This window comes from Fulmarus glacialis, unplaced genomic scaffold (assembly GCF_000690835.1).
Source record: "Fulmarus glacialis isolate BGI_N327 unplaced genomic scaffold, ASM69083v1 scaffold3540, whole genome shotgun sequence".
Lineage (NCBI taxonomy): Eukaryota > Metazoa > Chordata > Aves > Procellariiformes > Procellariidae > Fulmarus > Fulmarus glacialis.
The window spans coordinates 63,261-83,174 of NW_009188228.1; the positions used below are offsets into that span (position 1 = coordinate 63,261).

Sequence of the window (19,914 nt, forward strand, 5' to 3'; positions counted from 1 at the left end):
CCCCCCTCTTTTTAAACAAGGAAGATGATGAGCTCCGTTTCAGCAAACGATGTGCACATACACCAGTTCTGACACTGGTGTCCAGCAGCAGCCTTACAGGGAGCAGTCTTCTTGCCCTCAAAATCCTTCACTTCTCCCAGCTCCTCAACATTTGGGATCTCTAAAGTACGCCTCATCCACTGCCATGGAGCAAGCAGAGACTTGGAGAGGTGTGTGTGGAGTGAAGCTCAACCTTTTGACTCCCAGTTCAGCTATGCCAACAACCCACACAACCTAATATTACCACCACACTTTAATTTTCACTGCCTTGAGAAAAATGTTCCCTTTTACCTGCTCAGCGTGCTGTATCCCATCGCATGAGACACTGCAAATAAACAGGAGTTGCAGAGCACTTTATTTTCTTGTTTTCTAAAAACTACTTCCTTTGTACAGAGTAGACCTTAAGAAAAGCAGCAGCAGTTTTGTGTCACAATCGCAACTAATGTTTTTGATGGTGTTAGCATTCAAATGCTGCTGCTGCTGCCCTTTCTGGTGCTGCTGCTCTGCAGATGCTGGGATGCCTCTTTGCTAGAGCCGTGCCCGAGGCTCACATGCTCCAGAGACGACTGTACTGAAGAGCATCGCGAGGCTCTTTGTCCACCACACAGATTTTTGGTTTGGATTTATACACAGATCACCTGACACAACAGGTTAATCCTTAAACCTCACTCATTTTTCTTTAATATTTGCTTAAATAAGCCTTTTGCCCTCCCTCCCCAAAGCTGCATTGTGAGCGAGCTTTTCTGAAGACACAGTCAAATTGGCTAGGGAACTGAAAAAAGTTGCATTTCTTAACCTTTCTGCAGGTAACTCTTTTTCCTTATCCAGACAGTTAAGGCAATAAAGTCCGTCTTATCTCCAGCAGCAGCTGCCATCAAGGCAGACCAAATGAGCTGGCTTTAGTTTGTGGGTTTGTCATAAATCTAGTGCTCATCAAAGGTGAGCGGCAGGAAGCAGCAGAAGCCCTTATTGATCTACCTGGCAGCTATCATGCAGATAGTTCACAATAAAATATTTCCTGCATTTAAGGGCCGAGCCTGCTCCCACTCAATTTAATAGGAGTTGGATCAGGCTCAGCACATCACAGCGCTAACCTTCCATCAGCTTGTCCCTGCTCCCGTCGCCAGACATCCTTCCAGAAAACACCTCGAGCTCGGCCGAAACGGGGCTGAGGGAGATTGCTGTGTGTGGCCAACAAGATTGGATTCTGCTTTCAAGAGGCCGCTTTCAAGCACACAAATGTGATCTTGACATTGCGATCCCTTCCTGGAACAGGAGCTCCATCAAATTCTCTCTCCATATCCAGTTAAGGGAATTAAATTTTTTTCCTGTCTACAGTCTACAGTCAGCCAAGGTCCTCTCCCCCACCCCAATACCGTTTTCAAGGATCCTCTAATCGGATCGCTGTTCTTCATTACAGAAGTGATTAAGAAGCACTAGTGACTTCTGAGAGGTCTAGCAGATGAGGCTTTCCATACTTTCAGAACTCTGGATTCTTTATTAAAAAGTACATGTAAACTTTTTATTTTTATTTAGTTTCATTCCAGTTGCAAAAAAGATGGAACATCCCTAATGATTCCTTTGATGTATTGCTACACATTGACAGCAGAGCGCTGGACTTTTTTCAGTATTTTTTAATTCTTTCTAGTCTATGGTATTGTAAACAATGAAGTCAGTCTGCTTTGAAAGTGCAATTCAGTTCACTTTTAAAAATGCACAGCCTAACTTGATTAAATCATTACAAACCACTTCTAGCTAAAGACTACTGTAGCCTGCCTACAAAACAAGAAGCCTTATTTAAAGCAAAAAACCTCATACCTGACATCAAAATGGAGGTTAAATAACCTTTAGATTATGAGATTACTTATTAGGCTGGATCACAGGTCTAGAAGAAAAAAAGTTACAGGCTTTTAGCATTTTTCCCCTTGAAAACAAGAATTTCCTTTATTGAAAGGGTAAAGCGATTGGGAGAGACTGCATTTCATAAAGATTTACTCAGATGGAAAGTCTGAGGTCACAAGTGAAATAAGATTAATAAAGCTGGCAGAGTTACCAGTGGACTGCTAATGTTCAAATAAGATTTCTCTTCCGCAGCCAAGCCTCAATGCTTGATTTACAATCCAGGGATCTTAACTTGATTTTAATATTTTTGGCATCAGTGGAACAGAGGGAAAAGAGCAATTTGGAAGCTTCTAGTGCCTGTGAGCTGAATTCTTATGTGAAGAAATGGGGATTTTTGTTGGGCTTCCCCCCCCCCCCCCCCCCCTATATTTTTTACTCTTTTCTTTTTAACAGTTATTTTTGATGCTTCACTGGTAATTCTACAGAGAGAAGAATGTTCTACTATAAAACTCAGCTGCAACTTCCAGTCAGGTTTGTTGAGAACTGTTCTCCATTTACAATGAGGCAGGACTCTTCTCCCTCTCCACCCCAATCAAACTGTGCTGGGCAAGAGAACCAGAAAATAAATAAAAAGCAACATTTTAAAAATCTACAGATCTTTCAAGTAGATATACAAGCAGACACCATGAAGTCCCCTCAAGTGATCAAACGAGAAATAAAAACAGTAAGTGAACTGACTACCAGAATTTCATCTGTGATGAGGCACACTGTTTTCCATTTTTTTATTTGTTTAGTCTCAATTTGCAAGGACCTCAGATAAGAAACACCATTCAGAGAACTTAGAATTTAATTAAAAGAGTGACTATCAAATATTTTCTGTATCCTTGCGAGGTATGTTCAGTCAACATTGTTATTCTGTGTTATGGAACTGGAATATTTTCCATCATTTTTCTTTCAGAAGCTATTACAGTTTTTTGGCATAAATCTGGCATAGTCTGCATCATGTGTTTTTGGTACTCTGCCATTTTATGGTGTATTCTGTGGCTGGATGTATTACATTCAACATTAGTTGTTTAAAATGGAGTCCGCTCAAGGAAATAAGTCGTGTTTCTCTCAAAAGAGAGAAAACTTCCTGCTGTGTTTCCTGGTGATCAGCAAAGCAAACATGAAATTAAGATAAACTTAGACTTACACACTAGTGTGTCAGTTAATTAGGTGGTAGGGAACACTGCATGTATCTTATCTTACCTCGATAAAGCCTGCTGATGCTTTTTTCAGCTCCTCCAGCATGCACTGCTCTGGGACATCACCGGCACTAGCGGTTTCACTGTATTCTCTGTTATTTTCAGAATTGCTGTTTTCCCCTACATCAACTATATCTTACAACTTTATCCTCTTATCGTATTGTGCCATTTTCTCTAATAGGATATTCCACTATACGGGACTACCGCTCACAACAGCATGCACAGCACAACGCATCCAGAAGTTTTGCATATTACTCAGCCATTATCATATGGACACGTTTAAGCCAAACAGAGATTAAAACTAAAGGAGGTGGTGGTAGAAGAAAAGAGGGAGGTGGGAGCCAAATCTATCCCTGGATTGGTCTCTCCTCTTATGAAAGGCCAGGACCCTTCCCATAAAACCACAATCTCTTTTACTGCAGCATTGTACAATGTTTCAGATGGCCAAAGCAATCCTACACTGGGTGATGCAGGGAGCCACAAACTGTAAGAGAAGACGCATCTGACTTGTAATTTAGGCACTGAACTGACATTTAGGAGATCTAGGTTCATCTCCTTTTCAGGCTTGGGTTCCCCAAGCATCCTTCAGCAGATCAGTTAGTATCACTTAATCCTTTCCTGAACAATGAAATAAGAATAGGTCCTCTTTGAACCCATGCCTGCCCAAACCTTTGTTTGAATGGTGCCAAACACAAAGAGCATCCATGGCTCGCTGCCACTGATGGCTACCCAGTCTCTACCAGTAGTAAAGCCTGCCCTGGTAGCAGCAGTGCACCATCTTTGGTCTGAGCTGTGAACTTTTAGGGCACTGCCTGGCTACACGCATGGGCACAGTATGCAGTAACACCACACTGACCTCACATGACATCTTCAAAGTGCAACTTTGATAACTAATAGAAATACACCCATCTGCAATACACTCATTCATCATTCATTTTAAACACGTTTTCCAAGGGAATGAGTCACAAAATCTATCCATTTACTGTTGCAATTTAGACTATCATGACTGAAATTAATAGTCTCCTCAGAAGATGAAAGGAAAATTGCCTCTGGCAGTCGTTGCCTGCACAACTGCTGAATGTACCAGAGTAGTTCCCAGTCAATACTGGATTTTGTTCTCCCTCAAGATACATCGATACGGGAAGCCAGGGCTCTCCTGGAATAGGCGCTGTGTGAGCTCTCCTGCCACAGTGCTTGAAAAGAAAAGAAAACCACAAAAAACTCAAAAGAAAAGGAGGCTCGTGAACACTCGCCAGTGGAAGGGATGCAGTATGGTGCACTGAAACTCTACAGAAGCCAAAGGACCAAAGGAATACTGGTGTAAGACTTTCACACCTTACATCTTCAGAAGTGCTCTCTGACTGAAGGATTGATTGCCTTCTGCAATACCCTCACAAGTCCCCTGACACAGAAGTCTGCCTGTGCCATACGGCCTGCCTGAAATCTGCAGCTGTATGCTGTTCTCTCACTGCAAAAGAAGGGGGTGCAGGTGGAGACAGAGGGATAACCATGCCCAGAGCTGCTCCAAAGTCAGAATGACTGGGTAGTCAACTTGTTCTTTTGAAGTTGCCATGCCAGAGGCCTATGCCCAAGGCCATTCTTGGACACGTGGCAATAAACCTGCATTAAAATGGGAGTGGATAGGGAAAACATTTGTTTCCCCCCTCGCTCAGTTACTCAACCAGTACTAGCTGAAGCACAGTTTTGTCTAAGACTAGGCTGGAGGGCTTCATACAGAGATGTTCACATGGTCTCAACAACTCATTATCCCACAGATTTCTTTGCACATGGAAATTAGGGCCCAGAAAAGAGGACACGAATCCAGAAGATGCCAGTTAACCTAAACCAACGTCCTGTGTGGCCGAAGCAATCAATAGGCACTAAAAGTCAAGCTCCTTTGCCCTGACTGTGCTGACAGTGTCTACTGCACAGGGAGCAGGCTGTAAATCCATACCCTTCCTTTGCCTATGCAGTAACTTCCCCACAGTGAACAGTATCTCTGCATTTACCAAGTAAAATATTAATGCTAAAACGATTAAGTGATTTTCTTCCCATTGTGCAGGAAGAACAGTGCAACATGTTTGAAACAAAGAAACTCAGCTTTAACTGCTTATAAGAAAATAAATCCAAAGTAAGTAACTTTCAGATAAGAACAGCAGAAGAGACACGTTGATGATGCAATAGACTGACAGTAGAACCTGGGGACAGCCAAGGTGAGTAAGCAGAATTATTTGGGATCTAATCAGCAAGACAGATGCAACCTTTGGAGTGTAATGCTTATGCCAACGTTGTAAGAAATTTGGGGTCTTTTTTTTTTTTTAAGCACTACAGTAAAAATGTTACTTACTGAAAGTTATGTTTGAAATTATCTCTAATTTGATTTCACGCTCTTGCTGTCTTGCATGTATTTTCTTTGAACATGATACCCATAGCCCTCCTTATTTGTTACATATAGAATTAAAATAAACAAAGGTAAAGGAATTTTCTAAAGGAAACAGCAGAAATGCTTTTCAGATCAGCTGCTGTTTTCAAATATAAGCCAGAAAGGACATCAAAAGAGAAAAAAAAATCCCTTGTAGGCAATGCTTTATCTCGTATTTCCTACAGAAGTAGCAGACTCCCTAGATACTAAAGATACCTTTTATTTTAAAAGCAAACAAATTATTTTAAATGTAACTGAACTGTAAATATTTATTATGCCTCTTTTCCATTTGGTTCTCTGAATATGAATACTCCCAAAGCAGTATTTCCTCTGAAATTTTCAGCTTCAAGCTGGTGAACTTGACTAAAAATCAAACGTGACAATGTGGAAACATTTACAATTTTTATTTAAAATCTTCCACCGCCGCCTTCAACCACCGGCATTTTGCCTAGTTTCAAACCACAGTGCTTGGGCCAGGCTGAGATAAGAGACATCTTAAGAACAGGGAACGCCACTAGCCTTGGCCTGTCCACCTTGCGTCAGGCAAAGCTGACAGTGAGCCTGCCTTGGCTTAAGCTTAAATTTCTAAGAGGAAAAAGCAGGACACCAGAAGAAGCACAAAAGAAATCTCTCAGCCACGTTAGGAATGACGTGTTGACGAACAGCCAACCAACTTCAACTAACCAATCTGACCATCGATGAAAAACTTAAAAAAACCCCAGGATTGTTTGCATGAAAAATAACACCACACATTTTGACTTATGTTTGTTGGGCAGCTTATCAGCCAGCGTAACTTGATGTATAAAGCATCCCACATCTCTCAGTTAGTCACCATGTCCCAGCTTTATGGGTGCTGCTACACTAAATAAAACTAGTCTTTCTTCACCCATCCTATCCCTGCAGCTACTAATGCTCACTGAGATCACCTCTAAATGGGCTATCTTTTCCCTGATTGAGATACTATTGGCATACTATTAGAGCAAATGAATAAAACTCTGCAATATTGTTGACACGCACACAAAGAGCAGTCTGTGGTATTTTATACTGTCACACAGTAAACACTGGGATGGATTGAAATACCTCTGTGGCTTGTTAGCTCTATGTCTGAGCTCTCATTATCCAACACCAATGAGCTGCTGAAGGTCTGCAGCTGAACAAGGTACACAAGCACAGCCATGCTAATCGATGGCCTTCAAGGAAGAGATAAGGCTCCTTTCATCAGGATTTGCACCACCAGGCTTTTCTCCACATTTGCTGATGGCTAAAAGACATACATGACCAGTCACTGGTGTTCAGCAGACACATGGTCCTTCACTGAGCCACAGTAACTCAGCAGCATGTATCTGAACCTTAGATATTACCAGGCAATGCTTGTCATCAGCTGCACCTGATTTGGTCGTCAGGTCTCTTACCAGATACTGAAGTCGCTGGCGTTCGGTCTCTGGAGTGAATTCTGAAGACATTGGAATGACTTCGCCGTTTCGGATTATTATAGCCCTGTAATAGTAATAAAACATCATCAGTATAGGGAAAAAAAAAAAGCAAAAAATACCCAGAAAACCACAGGGTACAGTCACACTCTTATTCTTTTCAGAGTCATAGTAAAATAAAGCCATATCTTTTCTACTGAAGTTGTCAGCAGAACAGGATAATAATTCCTGCCTTGCATCCTTTAGGCTGGATAAAAAAGTGTATTTGTATATGCCAAGTTCATTTCAGAGCTCACAAAAACATCCAAGCAACAAAGGCAAGAGTTATTTCAGTTGATGTCTATAGGGTATCCTTATTAAGTGAAATGCAGACACCCAGAGGAGATGCTGCAGAATCACTGATTGTAGAACAACTCTTTGCAGGTTTTAATCCCAGTTGTAGCTGACACTGTCTAAACTACTGGCTTCAAATGACTCATGCAAGCACTTTCCGATTATTGATTGGTCATATGTCATGTCACAACATTTCTACTCCAACAGCAAATGGAAATGGCAAAGCAAATCCTGTTTAACACAAATTTAACTAGTTACCTGCCGAAAGACGACAGGTAATGGAATGACTATAGATCAGCCAGGAGATTTCACATACGCTTCTGCAAACAGCAGAGAGGAAATTCTCTTAAACACCTGCCTGTTGCCTCTTAACAATCTGCTATGCTGCATGCAAAATACGGTCTGATTCTTCCCTGGTGTAATGCCACTGGCTGAAACACAGTGACAAGGGGGAAGAATTTACCCAGTATTCCTACCGCATTCTGTGGTCACGTATTTACTCACAGAATTGCGTTCTTTTATCTTTCCATTATTTATGCAGCTCTGTAAGTATAGTAATGGTCGGCGCTTTCGAAGAGCTGGATGAACTATGTATCATCCCAAAGATTTTAATGCCTGCTTTGGAGCTGTTTCTCAACCATCAGTAGATTAATTCAGTGTTTGGATAGTAGCAGTGTACCGGCTCTCCTCTTGAATTTGCACAGAATTTGGTGTAGATAAAACAAGCAACTGTCACTTGGATTCCAGTTTCTATATGTTTTAAACCGTCTCCTTTCTGCGATCTTTTCATCCTGTTGATGTGATATTTACGTGCTAGCTTACTTCTCTTGATAATTTTATCAATTTGCTGGCATTGCTTCTATGCCAGGCATTCTGAGAGCACTGTAATGCAACCAACAAATGCGGTAGGCACACGAAGATCAAAAACTTAACCTCTAAATTCAAAACACAGGCATCTTGAGAAAACCAGCCCAGGTACAAAACCAGCTTTGTAAAATTAGTGGCACTGGATAACTTTCCAAGTCTTCTGAATATGATATTGGACTAAAATTGTTTCTGGATGACCACCTACTATTGCTAGTATGCAAAAGGAAGGAGCATTATCAAAGAGGAAAGGAACTGTTCACATTTCTGGGATTCATGCGGCAAATAACAGACAGGTACAGGATGGCACTACAATGGGAGAGATGGGAAAAGGCTTTAGTGATGAGGGGAAGACAGCTCTGCTATGACAGATAATAAATTTACTGCTCCTGGACTTCCAGTACTCCCTTGCAAATAATCCTATGTAGAAATTGGAGGTGGCAAGAGTGCAACCTACATACTGAAGGCTCCCGCTGGCCCTCCACTGCTACAATTAAAAACAATATTGTGTGCTTGAAACAAGACAGACATAGTGGTTGTAACTCATTAATTTCTTGAGAGAAATTTGTGCAGAAGTTTTGATGGAATTTTTTCCTCGTTATGGGATCTGAATACATTACAGGCTTACGAAAATGCTGTTCCAATTAAAAATAATTTTGCTGAAAATTTTTCTTTTGGATTTCCAAGACAGTCATTTAAAAACGAATTAAGAACTCCACCACCTCTTTTCTGCAACAACGCCTTTGCTTTTATTTTTGCAATTCCTAAGGTATTCAGCTTTGAACCAGACTCATTTACTCAAAGACAGTGGGCAGTTTTTATAACCTTTTCATATGTAATTTGACTCACTTGAGTAGGCCTCCATTTAAGGGGACTGTGGGTTTAGTACAGAGTAAGTACTCTGGCAACAGTCTAGACTCGACTGATCAAAGGAGCTGATCAGACACTAACCAAATTTTACACACTAGTTTAAGAGAGTCATAAGGGATCTACTGATCTTGTGCTTGTCTGAAAGAGCTAATATAAAAACACACATTGATATAACTGCTAGGGCGTCAGCCTAATTTTTTAATTATCCTTTGCTTCCCCTTTAATCACCATTTCACAGGAAACCCATATTTTAAAGACCACTAAGACCAGTCTGGGGTTCACCTTTTTCTTTGTGAACACTGACATACTTCCTATATACATTGATAGCTATCATTCTCACTTCTATGGGTAGAATTGGGCCCTCAGGGACTCACATCATATAAAAACCAATTCAGAGGCGAGTGGGTCAACCTTTCATGGCTCAACTTGTTTTCACTAGAAATTGCAGCCACCTGGGATGAAAAGCACAACGCAGCACAAAAAAAAACCAACCCAAACTTTGGAGGGGGGGAATTAAAGCAATGCTCTTGATACCTGATAAAACAGAGCCTCAGTTTTATGTTTTTCATTAATGTTTCCAGCAGTTGGACTTTATTCAACTTGAAAGTTACAGCTGCTCATAAGAGTCAAATGATTTGATCCGAGGAATTAGACGGCTCTAGATATGAGTAACGGGAGGGATGCAGACATACATATACAGGTCATTGGTCTGAATTCAACTCTGACGGGCTCATTATCCTCTTACCAGTCTCTTTACCTTTCCGCACCAGCTGCTTAGCAGTTTCATGACAGCAAAGGGTATTTCTGAGGGCCCAAGTGACAAAAACGGGCACATTTGTCAGCCGTCTCACTGCAGAGGCTGGGTGCGAAAGCCTGGCCTGGGAGCCGCAACGCTCAGTGGGATTTTCCCCTGTGATTGAAGAGGTGCCGAATCAGGCCCTAATTGGGTTTGGAGACTGAGCTGCCCTTTCCGTGACCTCGCAGTGACAGAGCTGCCAAGCACCGACTGAAGGCTTTTCCCACTGTCCAACCTCCAGAGCCCTGAATTCAATAGCCCAAAGTCAATAACTGCTCACGGGGAGGGAGCCCGGCTGACGCGGCAGCGGCAAACAGCCCAGCAACTGCTTTTAGAGACGCACTCTACACAGTCCTGCAGGACAATTAATTTTGACTTTACGCTTCCTAATGGACTAAGCAGCAACATGGCGTTACAAGAGCATTACTGCTTCTGCCATGCATGAAAGATGCATGTACACAATGAAATAGTGCTCTGAAAGCATTTAGCTCCCCGTGCACTTCGGAAATATGAATGTATTATTTTATACCAGAATACAGCTGTCCTATTAAACTGTCAGAAATAGCTACATAGAAAGCAAGAAGAACTTGAAGAGATGCAGTGCCCAGAGAGCATCTGATTCTGCCATGTTTAATAGTGACATTTTAATTTCAGCCACACTGGTGAAACACATTATAGCAGAGCCACAGGGCAAGCCTGCCAAAGGCAGCCAGATGATTCATGTTTGCCGGGAACAAGTATGTCAACACTAACCAAATATTCTCTGATGACAAGGTTGCTTCAGACCCATACCAATCATTAATTTATATCACCAATGAAGCAGTAACTAAAAAACAGAAGTTTTTTTTGGAGGATAGGAAATCGGAAGTCACAGATCTGCAGCCCCCTCGGTGCACTGCCCTACACACTCTGATGCCCTCTCCACGCAGCACCATCCACAGCGAGCAAACAAACAGGAGAAACTGCTCTTAAATCTTGAGGCCACGGAGGCCATTAAGTCACTTATTTTGATCCCTTCTAAAAACAAACTATAGATTTCCCTGAGTCCCCTCCCCTCTTTTGAACCCAGCTACCTAACTCCCCACCCACACAAACTACAGGATTGTACTTGCCCTTACGTTTCACAGATAGTGCTCTGCACAAGAAAGAAAGCATGTTCCCTAATCTGGAGCTGGTAAATATTCACAGAAAACAGGAATATATTGGGGAAAAAAAGTCCCCAAAACAGCTGAAGTAGCCTAAAATGGAAGAAACAAAAATCTGATTTTGTATCCCTCTTCTGGCCACTTCACTGAGTATTTTCTGATCCAGGAGAGCCGTGCCCTGAACAACTAGATGTGGAGCAAGAGATGTGCCAGCACCTCAGTGCATAAGGCGGGACTGGCAGTCACAGCAAATCCTGCAGCGGGCTATGTCCACTCAGGCACATGCAAATGAAAAGAAACACCAGGAGCTTAAAAGGCTGCATGTAAATCTACAGAAAATACTACCTTTGTCTTTTGGATTGACATAACTGCATAGTCCACAATGATCAGCTAAGTGATCTTTTGAATATTTCAGCATTCACACAGAACCTTAAGTATATGGTTATTTTCTACACTCAGATTCAATCCTTTAAAACAGTATTTGGTGCTTTAGTATATATACCCTTTTAAAATACGTGACGAATGAAGCAACAAAAGGGTGAAAATCTACCACTGTGTTGTACTCCTGCTCTCACACTCAGGATGTAGCAACAACACTGGCTTAAGGAAAATATCAATATATCAATTGCTTTTGCATTTTTAATATGGATAAACCAGCCACCTCTCCTTGAATCAAGCAGGGTTTGTTTTTTTTTTGTTTCGGTTGGTTTTTTTCTTTTTTCTTTTATGGAGAAGAGAATCAGCTGAGAATTGCACAGCATCCTTTCTGAGTTCCTTATGAGAAACAAAGAGGGACACTCATACATTTTAGAGGAAGCTATTGTTGGTTACTCTCATTTAATCATACAGAGAAAGAAACACTTTAGTGAACAAGGTCAAAAGTGTAATTTCACTGCTGTCATGGGTCTATTGGGATTCTGGTGTTCAAAACAAAGAGGCATCTCCTACTGTTAGGAGTATTCAGGGGACACCCTGATTCCGTTACACACTTTTTCAGCCAAAAATGATTTGAAACGCAACATTAAACTGCACATTTCTACAACAGAGGATAAAAATCTGGTAAAGGTGACAAAGAGAGACCGTTCGGAAAACCCTTTTTGACAGCATATATCAATTCCAAGCCACAGGGAGGATGTATCCATTTTGTCAAAAGGTGTTAAGCATTGTGGATTCGGTACAGATGAAGCAGAAGTGTCTGGCCTGTCTGAAGAGGTATTAGAAATGTGTCAATGGAAAAGAAAGAGGGATTAAACTGACAGAAAGAATAAGGCAGGGTTTTATTACACTCAAAGGGGAACGAAGCAGTAGATTTTAATCAGGTGTGTCACAAAATAGCTGAGGAAAAAAAAAAGTAAATCCTAGAACTATGGATTCAAAGGGGAACCAAGCAGTAGATTTCAATCAGGTATGTCACAAAATAGCTGAGGAAAAAAAAAAAGTAAATCCTAGAACTATGGAATCAGTCTAGATGGGTACTTGTTTACTATGGTATCTAAATGCATATATTTAAAGAAGCCAAGGAAGAGCAATGCTAGTATCTGGTGACCTTCAAACCAGTTCTGTTTATTTACCTTTTCTTTATTGCTAAGAAGTGAAAGAAGAAGTGATTATAAAAAGAGTCAAAAAAATGTTTCTCTCCTCTCTAAATGAAGTACTGGAACTTACAGCCATTACGATTACTGATGACTTTTAATACATTCAGCCCTGGCACCTTGGTTTCACTTATTACGAACTGAATCACTCTCCCTTAGTCCCATGCAGACTCATTTCTCAATGTTTCTTTAGAAACCAGGTGAACAAACACCTCACTGCACTGGCAATAATCATGGAACTATAGTGCAAAGCCTTTAAATGATTTCCTTAATTTTATGAATTAAGGCAGGCTGGGGATAGTGAAACAAACCATTATGTAACGTTTAGCTGGCATTAAAACAGGTCCCAGCGATGACATATCCATCACCATAAAACTCAGAGGTGAAAGCAGCAACCCTCAGCAACACCAATGGAAAAAAAACTCTGGCTGCCTCCCACCCGTAATACCCAAGAGATGTTTCAAAAATGCCCCAACTCTTACTCAGCATCGCTACCAAGAAGAAAACAAGCAACAAACCAGGGAGGGGGTAGAGCCAATGAAAATTGCCTATGTCCTCATTTTCCATCTACTGCCACTCAACAGTCCTGCCACCCTGGTTTCTTCACTTTTTTCAGTGCAAACATCAGGCTGTCCACAGAAATACTGTGACAGAATAGAAACACTGGATCATTTTTCTTTCAGCCGAACAAAGCCAACGTTAAGAGGGAACGCGCTCTCCCTGCTTGTGGCTCTTCCTGTGACAATGTGTATGCCGTGGTTACAGCAGGCTGCTCGGACACATTCATTCATTCATCACTTGGGGGAACTTCAGCTCCCTCAAACCAACAAAAGGCACGAGAACTTGCCTTGGTGAAGTATCGCTCAAAGGCAGGGCTAAAGTAATTTCCTACATGAGTGTGCTTCGGCATTTCCTGCAGGAACAATGAAGAACCTTCCCAAACTTCTGCTAAAGGCCTTTTGCAGACTGCCAGCCGCTCCAACCCTGGCTGCTCCAAGGGTTAACATCTCAGCAGCACAACCGCCGAGTACAGCCCTGCTCCTGCTCTGGCAGGACACCGACGTCGGGCGTTCCGAGGTATTTCATTCACGGACCTCTTTTCATGTCCTCGCACCAGCACGGAGCCAAGCGTGCTACACCTCTCCTGTGGCAACACGAGAACCTCCTCCTCGTTATGAAACCCAGTCCCTGCAAGAAACCCTGAAAGTGGTCTTTCAGAGGGACCTACAAGCACAGGAGCTGTTCCCGTGCACACACGTGTAGAGCTTTACATTGTTTCCTGAGTTACCCGACTCCTTCATATTTACATTTCTAATGCTTATTTAGTGATTCCTGTGGAGAAGGCCTCTGGGCAAAATGAGGCTGCTGATATACTCTAAAGCCACTATTCTGGTAGTCTGTTTTTACTAAATGAATTTTATTATTTTTAATAAAGGATCACGAATGGGCAAGCAGAAGCTGTTTCTCAAAGCAAAATAATATTCATAGATTTTCACGGAAGAGCTTACTCCTCATCCACACTAGCACCTGAGCCAGTCAGCATCTTCCTTATTGCCACCAAAAATAATAAAAATCTGAATTTTTAGAACTGATCTCACATTCCATCCCATGTATTCAACTAACAACTTAATAAGCAGCAGTTAAAGGGATTTTCTACTCCTGGTGGCCTCCCTCTGCTCTATATATTGCACCCAACGGTGAGAAGCACTTGCCTGTCACCAACACTGTAACTAAATTACTTCAGTTGTTTCTGCATCACTACTCACTCTACAGTTTTAAATTAAATATAATACTGAGCTGGCAGGTTGTCCACAGAGGAGATAGCTTGGAGAAGACACATTGCCTGGTCATTTTTGACCCCAGGAGCTCCATGCTTCTAGTTCTTAGTGCCTCTTTGATGGGCTGCAGCTCCATTCCCATGGGACTCTCCCGTGAATTCCCTGCTCTAGTTTAGGTCCTCAAGTGTATTGCTTGTCTGATGCAATCTAAGTATGGAGTTATTATTAGCAGTTGACTTTATTAACAGTGTTTCATTTTAGTGCTAATTATACATTTTTTTTGTATGCCCACCCCATCATTAATGGGATGGCACTGGCTATCTATCTGTATGCGATTTTTTTGTTTGTTTGTTTAATCAGGAAACTCTTGCTATCGAACCAGCAGTGACTTTATATGTTAACCTATACACTCTTAGTATTGTCTACTCTGGTTCCAGTAGCACTAAACCAAAAGCCAATGAACTAAACTAAAATGCTTTGTAATTGTGTGTACTTTCCTGTTGGTTTACATCTGAACCCACCGATCTTTCAGAGAGGACTTCAGCTGGCAGCTAGGAAGCTATTACAAGCCAGTTTATAGTGAGTTTATAGCGACAATGCTAGCACACGAAAACTGCCTGCCACCGGTTCCAGCATCCTTAGGTTGGAGATTTGCTGCCCTCATGGGATTTGTTTTGCCCGTGATGATTTCAGCTGTCTTCAAATGAAGAGTACGCTAAGTCCAGCGTTGCAATGATGATACATCACTGCGTTTCTGTATCACGGCTGAACAACATGCCACCAATTACTCAGGCCATGCCAGGGAAATGAACAAAGAAGCGCAGTCACGTCTCTGTGGCCAGCTCTGAGCCTCAGGACTGGTATCTGTGGAATCAAAGTCTTTTTCCCTGCTATCCAGGATATCACATTCATCTCCAGGACGAGTTACTATGGCAACTAAACCTGGGCTTAGTGGATGAAGGCATCGCTGTGCAAGTCAGTGTTTATTTTGCCAGTAATATGGCTGGGATATGGCTGACCATGTAAGATGGAAGAAGCACGGATTTTTTCCCTCCCCTGCTTTTCACTGTCTTACCACTGAGGAAGTCAGAATCACTTTTAGCACCTAAAGCATCACATCTACTTTGATCTCAGCTTTTCTGCTTAATTCAGCAGCAGGTGTAGGATATTGGAACAAGCTGGACCGAGAAGTAAAAGCAGACTGAAAGTCGCACTCTCCGCTCACTCTGCATCAGTGAATTTTTACCCAAGCCCTGCTTCATTCACCCATGCAGAAGTGACAAGGGAAGCCCTCGCTAAAAGCCGCAGGAGCAGGTCTCAAGCTGCATTGCGTAGCTGCTGCTGAGACTGAACAGCCTGGGCTGCCTGGCAAGCTCACTGAATTTAGGGGCTGAGACAAGCTTTCCAACACAGTAAGGACCGCAGCAGACATTCACCAAGCAAGCCTGGGGTGCTCCGCCTGGCCCTCCTCCCATAGTATGGATAGGAGCTAAAGGTCCAAGGTGCCCAGCCTGCTTAGCATGCCGTGGCCCTGGCCCTGTAACACTGGAATGAAGAACCTGCGTTTCTCTCTCTGGTCAGCTACAAAGGCACAGATTAAAAAGATGGTTTTAAGCTTAATGCACTGCACTGGGAGATCTGTGGTATATTTGCTGATACCACAAGCTGCCTCTATTAGAGGTCACAAGCTCTTTATGCATCAGTAAAGTACTGATAAAAGAGTGATTAAAACTACATCTCAGCATCCTTTGCTCAGCTTGCCTCAGACACTACGAGCTCTACAGGCTATACATGCAACATACACGCAAAGATGTTATTACAGTGGGAATTTTTCCTTCATCAATGCTTATATTCACCAATAAAAATAGGCAGCAGGAGAATTTTTCCTTGCAGTAGCAGCAACCAACTTTTTTTGTCTGGTTTGATTAGTTTGTTTGTTTTTTGTTGGTTTCATTTTTTTCTTTTTTTTTTTTTCCTTTCTCCTTTTTTAAAGGCTGAAAACCTATAAGAATTAAAGTTAATAGAATTCATCACTCCTGGAAACTAATACCAATGAACTGTGGCTTTCCAGTTTACTGATATTAGTTGAATAGCCAAAATTCCTCTCCTTCCTCATAATGTGGAACATAGGGATTTCATGGGTGGATGATGTCTGTGTGGTTAGGACTAAAGACTTAACTGAATGTACCACTCATAGAAAATGTTTATAATGGCTTCAACACCTGCTAGATTGCCAGAGGCATTGCCATAGACATTGCTCTCCCAGGAAAAAACAAGAATTTGGAGAAGAGGCAGGACATTTGTTTTGTCTTCAAAAGCCTATGAACATTTACTGCCAAATAAATTGTTTCTGCCAAGTCAGTGCTGAATACTGTGCTGGACATGCCAATACCCTGAAACTTGTCATCCACTGGATTGCTAGAAAACACTCTTCCTCATTACTGCATTTTGAGTGCAACGACTTATTTACGATCCAACGCCTTTTCTCCACACCTCAGTTTAAGCGTTTCCTGAAGTGCCTCCAAAAGCTTTACCCAGTAAAAAAACCTGCAATACCTGAGGTTGCTGCTATTCCTATGAATCCTGTGCTCTTGCTTCTCCCTGGAAGGAGGCCAAGCCGGAGAAGGGGAGCTGAAGTGCTTTCTGCAGGCCTGCAAGTCAGGCTTCCAAGGAAGAGAAGCAGGGGAAACCGAGATGGGACTTGGCCGTATCTCCTGAGTGTGACTAAGATGTCATGCTCTTTTCCAACATTTTCAGCTAGGCAGGATCAGAATTCTTCACCTACCAAACTGCAGTCAGTGAAGGAAAATGTACGTGGGAGAGACTCGCTTCATCTTGAATTCAGTCCCTCCTCACTACACAGGCTCCTGCGCAGACCAGGCTTAGGTTATCTGTTGCCCTGAAACGATCAAGTATTTATTATTTTCGAGTGATTCCATCAGAGAATTAATAATAATCTAAAAAGGGGATGTGCACATAGCTTGCCCAAAATACAGTCCATAAGTGTTGCTCTCGCGTCTTGGGAGGCATCTTTTGAGGATTTGGAGGAATTGGAACTTCAGAGGACGAAGAGGCGTCACCACGGATTGCGTGACCCAGGGTGAAAAGGCCCTGCGTGTGGTTCAGAGATTTGCAGCTCTTTTTGTCCCATCTTTAAGAGGAGACAGGAAAAAGAACTCTTTTCCAAACACTGCAGACTGGAGAAGGTTAGCAACTGAGTTAGTCTTTCCTCTAGAGACCTGTAAGTACTAAGTATGAAGCACAGTTATTGTTGTTTATGCAGACACAGATGTAAGGAGACAGAGGGCTTAGGCAGACCGCTCAAGCAAAAACAGGGAAAATACACACCATTTAGATCAGAAGATGGGTAGTTTAAGAAAATCAGAAAATTAAAGTTTGTTAAAAATACCGTAAACCAAAGACTAAAGCAAACTAGTTCTACAATAGTAACATACTAGAACACTTTCTGGTTTCCATCCTTATACAGTGTTAGAGCTTCTGCTGGACTGCCTTGAGGAAGAGGTCAGATACCATGAACCGCAAAAATGGGTCAGAATCATCAATTCTGACTTCTCAGAAATTCTATTTAAGCTACAGTGCCAGTCAGCAGATATGTGGCCATTTCCATGCCTCTCTCATTTACTTCATAAAAGCAGATTAATCCTGCAAATTTTACTTCCTACAATGAGAACTATGCATGAGGGAAGCAGTTGACAAGCACCATGACACAGAAGAAGTTGAAGTATAAACGTAGTGAGATTCAACACAAGCAGCAAATCCGGGAAGAACTGAAACAGTAAGTGAAGTAGAATTCAATTTTCAATTCACTATTTTATTACACTGGGAGTTATAAACACACTCTCCCACATCTGGGCACCTGAAGCACCAATGAAGTTGCTTAACCTGCACCCAGATGGAAGCACCCACAAAAACATTCACTCAATGAGCTCCTATCATTTAACAATACCAGATGCCTTAGCATTAATTCTACACTTGCAAAAAGGAGGAGAAAAATCTATTCTGGAGGTGAGGATATCTGTTCAAGCAGAGGGTGAACATGCCCTGAAAACATAAGCACAGGGGAGCAAAAGCAAGGAAGCAAAAAGATGGTAAAAAAATCTCATGAAGCAAAGCAAAAAATCCAGTGACCCTGCAAGTCTGTGAAGCCTCTGAAACATCAAGCTCTTTGCTTTGATCCCATCTTCTGCCAATAAATCAAAAAAGCCCAAGAACCCATTTGCAGATTTAGTGAGAGTTTCAGGGCCTATGGAAAAGTCAAATCAACTTGTGGTGTTCTGCTTCTCGCATAATGATAAAAGCACAGCTACCCTACGTGGCTTCAAGCACAGCACAAAATGGCAGTGCCTGCAGTCTCTGAGCAGCCTCTTAGCCAGACAACATGAAAGCCAGAAGAACACTCGTGCCAAAGATAGTTAACATGATCATATTGCATTACAGTCACTGTAGTGATATTGGGCAAATGTTATGTTGCATAAGGCTATACAATAATGGGGCAGTAATCAGTAAAAACATCAAGTCCCTGTTTTACTACTGCTTCATCACTAGCTATAAAACAACATCTCAATAAAGAGCATAAAACTAAAAAGAAATGAGATTAACAAGGCGTGTTATGGCAGTTTAGAAGTAAAAGTCACTTTAGCAATATAAAATTGAACAATACTATTTAAAAGACTGAGCAGAGAAGATTTACTATTCCTTATTAAAAAAAAGCAGCTATTCAGAGGGCCTGGCCTAGTTACCGTAGTGTATATGTCAAACTGGTAAGCAAAGCACACCACACCAATGCTCACCAGAAGAGCACTATATATTGGACAGCTGACTATAGCACTATCAGTCCCTAATTAGATAACCTTGCATGGACAACCCTAACCGCTGAGAGGAACAAAGAGAGAGAGAGAGGGAGGGAGAGAAACATTAGAAAAGGCTTTGGCCAATATTCAGACATGAATTTTGACTGTGCAAGTAGGTATATTTATGGCAGAGTCCAAGAATGATCAGACAAGCCATTAGAGAATGAAAGCGGATCCCTCCAAGCTGTTTTTATCAGGCTCTGAATACATCACCTCATTTTTAGTAGGGTTCTGGTATCATGTGCAGTTAACGTATAATTATTACAGAACTGTGATTGCATCGTTAGCAGAAGTTTAATTATATCATTGACATTAGTGATGCCATAACATCAAGCTCAATAATAGTTCACAACAAAACCTACAATTAGCACAGTTTTTCCTCCCTTTTACACCAACCAAAAGTGTTCAGCTTGGAGAAGCCTAATAGTCCATACAGAAGTGAGCTAGGGCTGAACCTGAAAGGATTGCTGGCTGGTAATTTAGTAATATGGTAATTAAAGTCTTTTCATGATGTAATTACACATCAACTACAAAAGGACAGCTGCTATACAACACTGCCAGGGTACGTGGCATGAAATGATTAGATTTGAGAGGCTTTGGTGGTTAAACTGAATACCACAGACATAAGTCTGAGGTATAGCTGGCACCGCATAGCACATTATTATTCAAGTCTCACACTTGGTGTTTC

General features: G+C 41.8%; 1 protein-coding gene across 1 annotated transcript in view; it reads right to left on the reverse strand.

Annotated features, from left to right (window-relative positions):
- Positions 1 to 19,914, reverse strand: part of LOC104076773 (protein phosphatase 1H-like) — a 56,706-nt gene that overhangs the window by 30,136 nt on the left and 6,656 nt on the right. Inside the window, exon 3 of the mRNA XM_009577767.1 lies at positions 6,960 to 7,044. Within this exon, the coding sequence (XP_009576062.1) occupies positions 6,960 to 7,044 (85 nt within the window). The remainder of the gene's footprint in view (positions 1 to 6,959; positions 7,045 to 19,914) is intronic.